Source organism: Oncorhynchus kisutch, linkage group LG6, assembly GCF_002021735.2.
Source record: "Oncorhynchus kisutch isolate 150728-3 linkage group LG6, Okis_V2, whole genome shotgun sequence".
NCBI classification, from domain to species: domain Eukaryota; kingdom Metazoa; phylum Chordata; class Actinopteri; order Salmoniformes; family Salmonidae; genus Oncorhynchus; species Oncorhynchus kisutch.
Window position 1 is genome coordinate 41,941,880 of NC_034179.2, and position 15,598 is coordinate 41,957,477.

Consider the following 15,598-nt stretch of genomic DNA (forward strand, 5'->3'; position numbering starts at 1 on the left):
ATATATGACTTCATCATATGCAGTGAAGAAGACTGCCTCTATCCATTTGGATGATGAACAGCCCATACTGCAGGAGTAAATAGCGTGTGAAGGAAAACATTGTGGCAATTAGCTCCAAATTTAAAGCTGCAATATGTGCGGTGTTTCGGGCGACCTGACCAAATTCACATAGGAATGTGTGTTATCGATCTGTCATTCTCATTGAAAGCAAGTCTAAGAAGAGGAGATCTGTTCCATTTGCGCTATTCCTATGCTTCCTGTTTTTAAGTTTAGTTTTTGTGTCTTTTACTTTCGTTTTTGTACACCAGCTTGAAACAGCTAAAATTTAAAAAAATGTGGTTATGGAAAAGATATTTCACAACAGTTAAGATTGATTATCTACACTATACCTGATTATCTACACTATACCTGCTTGTTTTGTCACATACAGTGCTTTCGGAAAGTATTTAGACCCCTTGACTTATTTAATATTTTGTTATGTTACAGCTTTATTCTAAAATGGATGAAATAGTTTTTTCCACCTCATCAATATACACACAATGCCCCATAATGACAAAGCAAAAACACGTTTTTAGAAATGTTTGCTAATGGCCTCCCGAGTGGCGCAGTGGTCTGCTGTGCCACTAGAGATCCTGGTTCGATCCTGGATCGAGTCCAGGCAGCCCGCCGTAACTGGGAGACCCATAGGGAGGTGCACAATTGGCCCAGCGTCGTCCGGGTTAGAGGAGGGTTTGGGAGGGATGTTCTTGTCCCAACGTCCCACAGGATGATGCTGTCCCAACATTGTGCCTGGCAAGGATGTTCTTGTCCTAACGTGCTCTAGCGACTCCTTTGGTGTGCCGGGCACAATGCTTGCTGACACAATCGCCAGTAGTATGGTGTTTCCGCCAATACATTGGTGTGGCTGGCTTCCGGGTTAAGTGGGCATTGTGTCAAGAAGCAGTGCGGCCTGGTTGGGTTGTGTTTCGGAGGACGCACGGCTTTATAACTTTGCCTCTCCCAAGTCCGTACGGGAGCTGCAGTGATGGGACACGACAGTAACTACCAATAGAATACCATGAAATTGGGGATAAAATAAAATACATTGTTTGCTAAGGTTTCCTCCAAATGTGACGCTTCGCATTCAGGCCAAAGAGTTCAATCTTGGTTTCATCAGACCAGAGAATATTGTTTGTTGAGTCCTTTAGGTGCCTTTTGGCAAAGTCCAAGCAGGCTGTCATGTGCCTTTTACTGAGGAGTGGCTTCCGGTCTGGCCACTCTACCATAAAGGCCTGATTGGCGGAGTGATGCAGAGATAGTTGTCCTTCTGGAAGGTGCTCCCATCTCCACAGAGGAACTTCCCTGACCAAGGCCCTTCTTCCCCGATCGCTCAGTTAGGCCGGGCGGCCAGCTCTAGGAAGAGTCTTGGTGGTTCCAAACTTCTTCAATTTAAGAATGACGGAGGCCACTGTGTTCTTGGGGACATTCAATGCTGCGAACATTTTTGGTCCCCTTTCCCTAGATCTGTGCCTCGACACAATCCTGTCTCGGAGCTCTAAGGACAAATCCTTTGATCTCACGGCTTGGTTTTTGCTCTGACATTCCCGGTTAACTGTGGGACCTTATATAGACAGGTGTGTGCCTTTCCAAATCATGTTTAATCAATTGAATATACCACAGGTGGACTCCAATCAAGTTGTAGAAACATCTCAAGGATGATCAAACATGATGCAACTGAGCTCAATTTCGAGTCTCATAGCAAAGGGTCTGAATACTTATGTAAATAAGGTATTTCTGTTTTTATTTTTAATACATTTGCAAACATTTCTAAAAACCTGTTTTCGCTGTGCCATTCTGGGGTATTGGGTGTAGATAGCTGAAGATTTGTATTTATTTAATACATTTTGGAATAAGGCTGTAACGTACCAAAATGTCTGAAAACTTCCCGAATGCACTGTAAACTGAAATAAAGCAAACAAATAGAATTTTAGCAACCAGGAAATGGCAGAGCAATTTCTGAAAAGTGCATCTAACTACAGAAGATTATGTTTCAACAGGACTTACTACAGTGAACCCATTCTAAAGTGTGCATGAATTTAAAAAAACGTAAGCCAATGCAACATTAACCAATTAAAACAGTTATGCAGCAATGAGGCCCAATACATTATCACTGCATATTGTCTATGCTTGAATTGCCCTGCATTTTGAAATATATATATATTTTATTTATTGGTATATGATCACACTGGTAATGGGTAATTAGTTGTATTACTTTATTTTTTAAAACTGAACTGATGACCTGCATCTGATGGTCAGTCTGAGGGGAGGGATGGAGCAGTGGTGAGGCTAGCCTCTCATCCAACTCCCCGTACCTACGCCCTCCTTCTCTCCACTAAGAAAAGAGGACAGTCTTCCAGCTGATGGTGAGTCTGAGGGGAGGGACGGAGCAGCGGTGAGGCTAGCCTCTCATCCAACTCCCAGTCCCTACGCCCTCCTTCTCTCCACTAAGAAAAGAGGACAGTCTTCCAGCTGATGGCGAAACTCAAGTCACACTGCATTATTTCTGCCTCATGCACCAATTCATGTTGTTACTCCTATGCCATGTTCCCTCAAAAAATGTTGGCCACTGAGCAAATTTCAGGTCTGCTGAGCGCAAACTTGAACGTTCAGAAAACTCTGTGCAACTTCCAGCGCACATTTACCTTGAAAGCAGATACAGCTTCTGTGTTAAGTTGCTGTTTTAACAGTGGCCAAGTAGGCTACTGTGGCTATTTGATCCTAATGTAGGCTAACCAGAGTGGTCTACCATCAAACACAATGGAGAAAATGCATCCCATAACATTCTAACATGGAAATAGCTATTCTATCATTCAACCTACAGTAGCAGTCAATGTGGTGTTCAATGAGGCCAACATTCCATGAGACTTTTGACAAAAACATGCAGAGCTTCACATTAACCTGTTTATCCACTCAGACAAGGAGGTGACTGAAAATATTGTTGTGTTGTTTGATGCAAGAAACCACTTTACAAAATTGAATCAATTATTATTCCCATACCATTATTACAGCGAATCAGACAAATTATGCTACCCTCTGCCTATTGGCTACTTAGATTATTCAAGCCAGTCTCAAAATACAATGCTTTCCCTTTAAGACAAAATAAAGCTCTTAACATGACTCGCTTTTCAAAGATGTCTAGAAATGTAAACGTTTTGTGCTCTTGAAGGAGGCAATCACTCCTCTATTGCTGACAACAAATTATGTATAACTTGACTAATAACTCACGAACTAGCAAAGGATATGAACGAAATGTACACATGTGGCTTCATGCAGCTCTCGCTTTGATCTCAAAACAAGCACATCTACTCACGACTGCTCATGCTGTAAACACAGTCCAGTTCAATGAAAATGGCACAGATGTATATATGGCAATGGTCTATTTGGTATATGCCTACTGCAGCTCTGCTTATGCCGCATTGGTCTGTTTAGAGTACGGGCTGATTCGTGCATGTCAATGCAATAGAATCCTACTCCGATGAGTTCTGCCTACAACAAAATCTCTTGCATAGTTAGTTTTCTTTCGGTATGTTGCACTGAAAGTGTCTAATATTATGTTGATTCACTGTATTTGCCACAGTAAAGGGAAGTGTTGATATTGTCAACAGGGAAAACTCTTGAACTCTTGAGTCAAGATCACTTTCTGAGTCAAAATGCAAGCCGCTCAGATGTTTTTTTTTAACATGACTAAGAACGTAAGCCTATGCAACATTAGCCAATTAACAACTGTACTGTAGTAATTAGGTTTGTGCAGTAAGCTGTAGGTACAATACATTATTACCGCATATTGGCTTTGCTTGAATTGCCCTGCCAATGCATCGTTGTTCAGGCCATTTTAAAAACATTTTTGAGGTAGGCTATGTGATCACACTAGTAATAGATCCGTTGCTGCATTAGTTGTGAGGTAGAGCTGAGGTTGCATACATTGAAATAATTTGCTTTTTATTTTACTGGGCTAACGATGCCTGCATCTGATGGTCAGTCTCAGCGAGGGAGAGAGCAGCAGACTAACCAAAAAGGACATCGTCTTCCAGCTGATGGTGAAACTTGAGTCGCACCGCATTAATTCATGTCGTTACTCCTATGAACAGAGAAAGTGAAATATTCCTCGATATTAAAAAAAGACCCAAGCTGCTATTTATAACAACACAAGCCTATCGATACACATTCCTACTCATTCATTACTGCTGCAGTGCTTGTTGTAGTGCTGAGTGGAAATAGAAAGAATGAGCATTTTATGGCTTATAAAAGTGTTGATAGCACTGTATAACAACTTAAACAAGAACTTACACACAACAGTAGGTCTTTGCTGTATTCCTTGAGTCTCTCTCTCGTCTCACCTATAAAGGCGCTGGAGGGGATGGCTGCTGTTTTACGGGCTCCTTACCAACTGTGCTATTTTATTAGTTTTGTAACTCATTTTGTGCATAATGTTGCTGCTACTGTCTCCTTTGACCGAAAATAGCTTCTGGACATCAGAACAGCGATTACTCACCTCGGACTGAACAAAGATTTCCGATTCGAAGGATATCCTGCTTTATCGAGACAAGTCTCAAATCCCCATCATCCACGTGAAGAAAAGACAGAGAAAATGGGGGAGTGCGGGGTGCCTTGTAGGAATTTACCAGCAAGTAGGTAAACCACCACTACCCTCCGTATTATTGGCCAATGTGCAATCATTGGAAAACAAACTGGGCTATCAAGACTATCCTATCAACAGAACATTGAAAACTGTAACATCTTATGTTTCACCGAGACGTGGCTGAACGACGACACAGATAATATAGAGCTGGCTGGGTTTTCTGTGCATCGGCAGGACAGAGCAGCTACATCTGGTAAGACGAGGGGCGGGGGTGTGTGTCTATTTGTTAATAACTGCTGGTGTGCGATGTCTAATATTAAAGAAGTCTCAAGGTATTGCTCGCCTGAGGTAGAATACCTCATGATAAGCTGTATACCATACTATCTACAGAGAGAGTTCTCAGCTATATATTATTCGTAGCCGTCTATTTACCACCACAAACTGATGCTGGCACTAAGAACGCACTCAACGAGCTGTATAAGGCCATGAGCAAACAAGAAAATTAGCATCCATAAGCGGCACTCCTAGTGGTCAGATGATGCAGATGCTACGCTACAAGACAATTTTTGCTAGCACAGGCTGGAATATGTTCCGGGATTCATCCAATGGCATTGAGGAGTACACCACCTCAGTCACCGGCTTCATCAATAAGTGCATTAACGATGTCGTCCCTACAGTGACCGTACGTACATATCCCAACCAGAAGCCATGGATGACAGGCAACATTAGCACCGAGATAAAGGCTAGAGCTGACACTTTCAAAGAAAGGGACACTAATCCGGACGCTTATAAAAAATTCCGCTATGCCCTCAGACAAACCATCAAACAGGCAAAGGGACAATACAGGACTAAGATTGAATCCTACTACACTTGCTCTGACGCTCGTCGGATGTGGCAGGGCTTGAATACTATTACAGACTATGAAGGGATACTGAGCCGCGAGCTGCCCAGTGACACGAGCCTACCAGACAAGCTAAATATTAGGCATTCTACCTTCAGACACATGAAATGGTTCAAAATGGGAACACTTTGCCTTCCCGGCAATAGGGCTGCTGAATCAAGTGCACTTACCTCCAACAGCGTAAAACCCCCAAAACATAGGAACAAGGCTTTATCGTTGTTGTTTTTACAGAAATGTTTGGTGATTGACTAGGAATGCCTTGGAGAATGACCATTTGATCATGATCGACCGGTTGGTGACCACTGCCCTAGGCACTTTGTCATACTGTACATCAAAGGATTGGATGGGTGATGGGTGTAAAGCAATATGGCACAGATTCCAAATTGCTAAAGAGTGGAAGGGAGGATGAAATGGAAAAAGGATGAAAGAGTGGAAAGGGATGACGGCTATGTAGCCCTGAGGGGAGAAGGAGGACAAACAAGGTAGTAAGCTGTCTCTTCTCTTGCAACGGATCACGGTAGAGGAAAGTGGCAGTTGATTTGCACTGATATGGAAAGAAACAGGACGTGTGCAAGCAATAGATGTTGGATACTTTGCTTCAGAGAACGACCGATATGGACTTTTTAGGGCCGATACTGATTTTTGGTGGTCATGGAGGCCGATATTCAATATCATGTATGCATTCATGCATCTTTCTTAAAATCAAATAATACATTTGATTACATCTAATTACATAACATAATGGTAATAATTGTATTTGAATGGTAAATCTCTTGATAAACTGGATATATTAAGATGGCATAGGCCTACTCACAATACAGGTGAATGCATATTCAATAGGAGTGTGTGTGTGCATGCATTGAGTTATTGAGCTTGTTTTGGCAGATCAGTGGAGTATATGGTGCTACAGATGACAAACAATCTGTTTGCCTTCCATTTTGGAGTTTTTGTATTTTTTTTTTGCCTACTGATTAACACCATTTGCATAGAAGCATCACTCCAGCATGTCACGCCTGTATGGAAGACATCATATAGGCACTGCTGTTAGTTTGAGAATATAAAATAGCACCTATTCAATGCAAATGGGTCCAACGTAACGTCATGATTTGTGATCATGATCATGGAATTGGTAGTCATTTTCTGTGGTCGGGAAAAAAATACATTCAGTTGACTAAACAATTCCGCTGCCATGATGACATTTGAAATAACTCAATAGGCTAGTTCAGCTAACTGTCAAGAAATGGGCGGGTTGTGACTTGATCCTACTGCTACGAATGGATAGAGTGAGCACCCCTCACATGCAGCATCCCTACACAGCAGCCCCACCAACACCAACACACTCACACACAGCACCCCCACCAACACACTCACACAAAGCACCCCCACCAACACACTCACGCACAGCACCCCTACAGTCACACACAGCACCCCCACAAACACACTCACGCACAGAACCCCCACCATCACACTCACGCACAGAACCCCCACCAACACACTCACGCACAGCACCCCCGCCAACACACTCACGCACAGAACCCCCACCAACACACTCACGCACCCATACCAACACACAGCCTAACACAGACAGACACTTTTCAGCATCCCAACACAGCACCCTCACACACATAGGCTGTGTGTGTCTGTTAGGCTAACACAGACACACACATAGCCTAACGGACACACACAGCCTAACACAGACACACACACAGCCTAACAGACACACACAGCCTAACACAGACACACACATAGCCTAACAGACACACACAGCCTAACACAGACACACACTTCTCGATAAGTCTTAACTGTAACACAGACCGGTACTATTCTAACAACAGATTACTTCTAAGGTAGGCAGGCCTACACGTGAGATGGGTTACATTGTAATGTTGTTTTTTAGTTACTCTGGAGATGGGAATATAAACTGCAGCAAATAATTAGTCTAGGAGAGTGACCTGCCTGTTAGCCAGTTGCACAGAAATATCGCTGGAAGTTCTGGAAGTTTTTACTTGAAAGAATAAAACCATCAATCACAAAATTTGTTGCTCGCGCAATACAGCAAATGCTGTAGCACTGCCCTCACCTGGTTCAGCGAACGGAGTAAGGCACTCCCACACAGCTAGCAAGCTAGCACTCGTCATGAAACATGAATCCCTGACAACCCATACATCAAAATGTAGCTAAGAAGCCCTACTTTGTAACATGCTATGTTTTCTGGTGTCTCGGAAAACATCTGAATGACCGAAGCGAAGGAAAAACGTTTGACGTTATATTTAAGACAAAAGACCTCCGATGACCGTGAAACACACTCAGGACTTCCCCATACTTTTTGTCAATACAATGTCACATTGATCTTACTCTGATAGGTTGAGGAATACCCATCGCAAAGAGCAAATATGAACACAGCTATTTTGCGGGTTTCACAAAAAGGGATGTCCCATAGATTTGAACGTGCTTAGCACGGCACTTGCTTTACATTTGGGCTCATATCGCGTAAATATCTTAGCGTACAGTTTTTTTTACATTGGTAACAACTGCCACATTAATGTTTTCAAATTATTTCAAATGTATTCTCACAAAAGCATATTTAGTGAAAACAGATTTGTTTACTGCCTTTTTTGTTGTTGTAGAATTCTCTTATAGTGTCCATTGTTTGTTGCGTAACCTAACACCCTACTCTTGGTGCTGGCATCAGCTGTAGCTGAGCTAAATCGAACTCTTTGTTTCGAATCCTCTTTGCTATATTCCGGCTGAAACATGCATGGTTGAATGTCACCATGTAGCTAATAGAACATTCATAAAATGCTCCATGGTTGAATTCGTGTTTAATCACTTGAAGCTATCAGTTCTTTCAGTTTTGCCAAGAGTATTTTGTGTTGTATCCACCTCCCTTTAAAAAAAGCCCATCTTGGGGAAGGGACGGGGCCAGAGCAGGAAGCACCGCCCTTGTAGACTTTCAGAGACTGGAAAAAATGTGTCACCTTGTATATTTAGCAATGAATCCGCCGATAGGAACATCACTGAAAGACGCCCGTTGGCTCTATCAAACAAGGACAACCATATCTACACACAACGTATATTGTGTTCGGTATAACATAGACGGCTTCTCTAAATGCCTCAAAGCAGGACTACATTTATTTTCAGATCTCGTACCCCCCCCCCCCCATACACCGTAAGTCGCCATAGGGTGTATCGTTCGGCACGCAAAGCCCAGTCCTGCCATTTTTGTGGCCAATTATGTGTGAAACACATCTCACTGACCTGGGAATCCCTCGGACATGATCAAAACAAACCCACGGTCCCCCAGGGTGAAATTCCCCTTTAAAGTTGTAAATGGAATTGGATAGAACGTCTCCAGATAAATAGCAGACTATGCAATCCCATGAATAGAGCCATAGACTAGAGAGATGGGGCAGGTCAAATGTTTACCAGTAATGTTAACCAGTAATCTATCTTCTAACATTATCCCCACACATTATCCCCACCGCTCCTGGACTTGCTCAACAGTTTGCATGATATAGCCAATGTTGTCCTTTCTAGCATGGCCATCCCCACTGTGCTTAGTATAACTACTTGGACTTCATTGGGACATTATCGCGTGATTACCAAGCGGGTGGGGCAAACATAGGAAATGGTGATGCGGGGGTCTACCTTGTACTTGTCGCTGTCCTCCACAGGCTCGCCCTCCCGGATCCAGCTGACAGAAGGTTTGGGGTTGCCGGATGCCACACAGCTCAGGGTGATGCTGCCGCCTTCCTTGGCCTCAACATACTGCGGTGGCGTGTCTGTGAAATTGGGGGGAGCTGTGAAAAGGACGATGAAAAGAAATGGTGAGTAAAATGTATTTGTCAAACAATATCTCTAATGTTCCAATGCCTGTAAGATATTTGCATTTTTATGTCTGTCTAACATTGTGTGAAGCTGTTATGTGGACAAAGTTTGTCCTATTCTGTTTAATATCAATTAATCCTGGGATCCACTACTACAAGTTTTAGCTAGAAAACCCGAGGTGTGGCTGGGAAAGGTGCATAGTCAAGTGAATGTTTACGAACTTTGCTTGGACGATGTATCCATTGCCACACACAAGTAATGTGTTTTCTGTTCATTTTACTATGGATGTGCTGTAGTGTATGTGAGAGAGCTCCAAAAAAGAATGTCAATGCATTTATTACCTTTAATATCTGCAAATAGCAAATAAACTACTTCAACTTGAAGCTTATACCAAAATATGTCCAAACCAGGGTATCACTTTATATTAACATTCAGTAATAATAAACCATGTGTAAGGTATTTAAAAACAGTTTGCTCACCATTTAATCATTACTCCCATTATTTGTAAATGTTAGTAAGATAGTTATTCACACATTTATATAAAATGATCATTATATTAAACATCTTGTGTTGAGTGGTTATTATGTTACCACCGATATATGTTTTTATCTAGGTCATTTTGAGAACATAACACTTGAACCACCGGGCCTTTCAGCCTAGAAGTATCCACGAGAGATCGTTGTCGAACGGCGCCATTAGCACACGGCTGGCCTCGATGTAACTCCCCTTCTAGCCAATGACAGGTCAACATTCTAACAGTCTAATAAATACATTTCATATATGCTATCTGAAGAATAATCATTTGGTTGTGTTTATGAAGGTAAAGGACATAATAGCATTTTTATTGTTTATGTTACTCTAGGCCAGGGATGGGCAACTTTGATGAGGGTATGTGCAACAAGTAAATCTGAAGCTATCATGAGGGGCCGAAGTTAGCTCACGGGTGTACCCACATCCATCTCCCCACATTGCGAGCAAAAAAATGTGTGGCCCCCCTCTTGACAGCAATTCATTTTAGAGTTAATTTCGTGCAATTCTATACATTGGGGTGAAAGTACAATTTTACAGTTTTAAAGCTAATTTGCTGCAACTCTACACATTTTGCCATAGGGTGAAAAGACATTTTTGCAGTTTTTAATATGATATCTGAGTGAGACCGACTAACAAAATCAATAGGGGCCCGATGAATGGTAATTTGACCATGATAACAGTTAACAGATAGTTTCGATAACTGGCCGCTAAACTAACTTAGCAATCTAAAAACATTTAGCTGACATGGGCTAATTGACAGACTATCAGAGACGGACATAACAAGAGTAAAAACTGCTGATGCACAAGCAAATTTCTACTGACGACTCATTTATACTCGCTTGTGCACCATCTAGCAACTATTGACTAATTTATACTCGCCTTTATGTTTGACACATGGGCGCTAGCCTATTAGCCATGTTATGATTGACTTGCTAGTTGGATTGTGTTGACATTCCCTGCCTAAGTTACAGTCATTGAAATTGAAACACTTCATCCCAAAGTGGTGGAGGCACCAAACAATGTACCATGCCAGCTGTGGTTTACAACTTGATAGCAATATATTTTTGACTACCAAAAAATGTATCGGTGAATTATATGAATCATGCATTGAACTGCATCCATCTATTCTGCCAACAATGCGTTACTGTACGCCATGAGTAAAATATAAACCTCTTATAAAGTTGGTTTTGAAGCATACACTGGCAATTTGATATTTTTGACTGATATTATTCTGTTTGTTTCATATCTGTAAAGTAGTTAAAACGCAGTCAGTTCCACTTTAAGGAGCATCGTGTACTGCTGGAATCTACGGCAGTTGTGCTTAGTTACATGGTGCCAAAGAGCCACTCATTCAATCATCAATGAATCCTCTGTGTACACCATCTCCAGGCATTTATAGCCTCTAAGTGTACTGCATATGAGCCACTACCGCTAGCCACTTCCACTCACTTTCCCCATCCTCCACTCCTTTGGGCCGTGTAAAGTGTGAATAATTGATCTCCCTCTTTCCTCTCTCCTCTCTACTCCTCTCTGCATTTCTCCAGGGCCTACTCCTTGCTTCTGATTTAGGACCAACACCGTGGCCTAGACGAAACCCAAATCTCCCACCAGCTCATTTCTTTTGTGATCATTTACAGACTGAGAAGTCGGTTACGCCGTAGTTATAACGTTAATATTGTCACTATGGAGGTGGGTCATGCTACAGGGCTTATATTCTGCTTTTGTCACTACTATGGTATTGGGATATAACACTTTCTCATAGGTTTTTGTTAGTTTTATGGGTTAGCTGCTGCCCCCCTCAACTCTCTCAAGGTGATTGTACAAGCTGCCTTAATTTGCTGAGAGAGAGAGCGAGAGAGCGAGAGAGCGAGAGAGCGAGAGAGAGAGAAAAAGATAAATAAAGAGAGAGAGCGAGAAAGAGAGAGTAGACTCCTCAGAAATCAATTACAGTGCTGTGAAAAAGTATTTGCCCCCTTTGTAATTTAATTTCTCCCCTAACCTAGACGATGCTGGGCCAATAGTTTTTTATTTATTTAACCAGGTAGGCTAGAGAACAAGTTCTCATTTACAACTGCAACCTGGCCAAGATAAAGCAAAGCAGTTTGACACATACAACAGAGTTACACATGGAATAAATAAAACATCGGGTCAATAATACAGTAGAAAACGTGTATATATACAGTGTGTGCAAATGAGGTAAGATACGGGAGGTAAGGCAATATATAGGCCATGGTGGCGAAGTAATTACAATATACCAATTAAACACTGGAGTGATAGATGTGCAGAAGATAAATGGGCAAGTAAAGATACTGGGGTGCAAAGGAGCAAGATAAATAAATAAATACAGTATGGGGATGAGGTAGTTGGATGGGCTATTTACAGATGGGATATGTACAGGTGCAGTGATCTGTGAGCTGCTCTGACAGCTGGTGACTAACAGCAGATTTCCTCTTCGTCTGAAGAGGAGTAAGGATCGGACCAAGATGCAGCGTGGTAAAGACAAAACAAAGGAAATAAAGGTCAGAACGTGACAGTGACTGCATCCAGTGATAGACTTCATCCAATTTGTTGAGTGGAGTGTTGGAGGCTATTTTGTAAATGACATCGCCAAAGTCGAGGATCGGAAGGATGGTCAGTTTTACGAGGGTATGTTTGGCAACATGAGTGAAGGATGCTTAGTTGCGAAATAGGAAGCCTATTCTAGATTTAATTTTGGATTGGAGATGCTTAATGTGCGTCTGGAAGGAGAGTTTACATTCTAGCCAGACACCTAGGTATTTGTAGTTGTCAGAACTGTCCAGAGTAGTGATGCTGGATAGGAAGGCAGTGATCGGTTGAAGAGCATGAATTTAGTTTTACTTGCATTTAAGAGCAGTTGGCGGCCACGGGAGGAGAGTTGTATGGCATTGAAGCTCGTCTGGAGGTTAGTTAAGACAGTGTCCAAAGAAGGGCCAGAAGTATACCGAATTGTTTAGTCTGCGTAGAGGTGGATCAGAGAATCACCAGCAGCAAGAACGACATCATTTATGTATACAGAGAAGAGAGTCGGTGCGAGAATTGAACCCTGTGGCACCTCCAAAGAGACTGCCAGAGGTCCGGACAACAGGCCCTCCGATTTGACACACTGAACTCTGTCTGAGAAGTAGTTGGTGAATCAGGCGAGGCAGTCATTTGAGAAACCAAGGCTGTTGAGGAGTCTGCCGATAAGAATGTGGTGATTGACAGAGTCGAAAGCCTTGGCCAGGTCAATGAATACGGCTGCACAGTAATGTCTCCTGACGATGGCAGTAATGATATAATTTTGAACCTTGAGCATGGTTGAGGTGCACCCATGACCAGCTCGGAAACCAGATTGCATATCGGAGAAGGTACGGTGGGATTCAAAATGGTCGGTCATCTGTTTGCTAACTTGGCTTTCGAAGACCTTAGAAAGGCAGGGTAGGATAGATATACAGTGGGGAGAACAAGTATTTGATACTCTGCCGATTTTGCAGGTTTTCCTACTTACAAAGCATGTAGAGGTCTGTCATTTTATCATTGGTACAATTCAACTGTGAGAGACGGAATCTAAAAAAAAAATCCAGGAAATCACATTGTATGATTTTTAAGTAATTCATTTGCATTTTATTGCATGACATAAGTATTTGATACATCAGAAAAGCAGAACTTAATATTTGGTACAGAAACCTTTGTTTGCAATTACAGAGATCATACGTTTCCTGTAGTTCTTGACCAGGTTTGCACACACTGTACCAGGGATTTTGGCCCACTCCTCCATACAGACCTTTTCCAGATCCTTCAGGTTTCGGGGCTGTCGCTGGGCAATACGGACTTTCAGCTCCCTCCAAAGATTTTCTATTGGGTTCAGGTCTGGAGACGGGCTAGGCAACTCCAGGACCTTGAGATGCTTCTTAACGGAGCCACTCCTTAGTTTCCCTGGCTGTGTGTTTCGGGTCGTTGTCATGCTGGAAGACCCAGCCACGACCCATCATCAATACTCTTACTGAGGGAAGGAGGTTGTTGGCCAAGATCTCACGATACATGGCCCCATCAATCCTCCCCTCAATACGGTGCAGTCGTCCTGTCCTTTTTGCAGAAAATCATCCCCAAAGAATGATGTTTCCACCTCCATGCTTCACGGTTGGGATGGTGTTCTTGGGGTTGTACTCATCCTTCTTCTTCCTCCAAACACAGCGAGTGGAGTTTAGACCAAAAAGCTCTATTTTTGTCTCATCAGACCACATGACCTTCTCCCATTCCTCCTCTGGATCATCCAGGTGGTCATTGGCAAACTGTAGGTCTGTAGCAGTTTGGGTCTAGAGTGTCTACACCGTTGAAGAGGGGGATGATCGCGGCAGCTTTCCAATCTTTGGAAATCTCAGACGATACAAAAGAGAGGTTGAACAGGCTAGTAATAGGGGTTGCAATAATTTCAGCAGATAATTTTTAGAAAGAGAGGGTCCAGATTGTCTAGCCCGGCTGATTTGTTGGGGTCCAGATTTTGTAGCACTTTAAGAACATCAGCTATCTAGATTTGGGTGAAGTAGAAATGGGGAGGCTTGGGCGAGTTGCTGAGGGGGGTGCAGGGCAGTTGACCGGGGTAGGGGTAGCCAGGAGGAAAGCATGGCCAGCCATGGAAGAATGCTTATTGAAATTCTCAATTATAGTGGATTTATCGGTGGTGACAGTGTTTCCTAACCTCAGTGCATTGGGCAGCTGGGAGGAGGTGCTCTTATTCTCCATGGATTTCACAGTGTCCCAGAACTTTTTTGAGTTTGTGCTACAGGATGCAATTTTCTGTTTGAAAAACCTATGCTTTCCTAATTGCCTGTGTATAGTGGTTCCTAACTTCCCTGAGAAGTTGCATATCACGGGGGCTATTCGATGCTCATGCAGTACACCAAAGGATGTTTTTGTGCTGGTCAAGGGCAGTCAGGTCTGGAGTGAACCAAGGGTTATATCTGTTTTTGGATCTACATTTTTTTGAATGGGTCATGCTTATTTAAGATGGTGAGGAAGGCACTTTTAAAGAATAACCAGGCATCTTCTACTGACGGGATGAGGTCAATATCTTTCCAGGATACCCAGGCCAGGTCGATTAGAAAGACCTGCTCGCTGAAGTGTTTTAGTGAGCGTTTGACAGTGATGAGGGGTGGTCGTTTGACTGCAGACCCAAAACGGATGCAGGCAATGAGGCAGTGATCGCTGAGATATTGGTTGAAAACAGTAGAGGTGTATTTGGAGGGCAAGTTAGTTAGCTTGATATCTATGAGGGTGCCCGTGTTTATGGATTTGAGGTTGTACCTGGTAGGTTCATGGATAATTTGGTGCACCACCTCATGGGTCTCCCTATCACGGCTGGCTGTGACACAGCCTGGGATCTGTAGTGACGCCTCAAGCATTGCGATGCAGTGCCTTAGAGCGCTGCACCACTCGGGAGTCTATTTAACCATTTTCATGTAGATTTGATTGTGGGTTTTGGATTGTCTTGCGGCATGACCCAGGTGCACTTCAGCTTTAGCCAGCTCACAGACAGATTTCATGACATTCTCCGGTAGAATTCTCTGATACAGAGCAGAATTCATGGTTCCTTCTTTTAAGGAATGTCGTCCGGGTCCTGAGGCAGCGAAGCATCCCCAAACCATTACCACAATGCTTGACCGTTCTTAATGTGGAATGCAGTGTTTGGATTTTGCCAGGCAAAATGGGACCCATGTTGT

General features: G+C 42.8%; 1 protein-coding gene across 2 annotated transcripts in view; it reads right to left on the minus strand.

The window, feature by feature from the left end:
- igsf9bb (immunoglobulin superfamily, member 9Bb) overlaps positions 1 to 15,598 on the minus strand; it is a 185,656-nt gene that overhangs the window by 77,616 nt on the left and 92,442 nt on the right. For both annotated transcript variants that reach the window (XM_031826768.1, XM_020484302.2), the window contains exon 4: positions 9,168 to 9,319. In XM_031826768.1, coding sequence (XP_031682628.1) covers positions 9,168 to 9,319 — 152 coding nt within the window. The remainder of the gene's footprint in view (positions 1 to 9,167; positions 9,320 to 15,598) is intronic.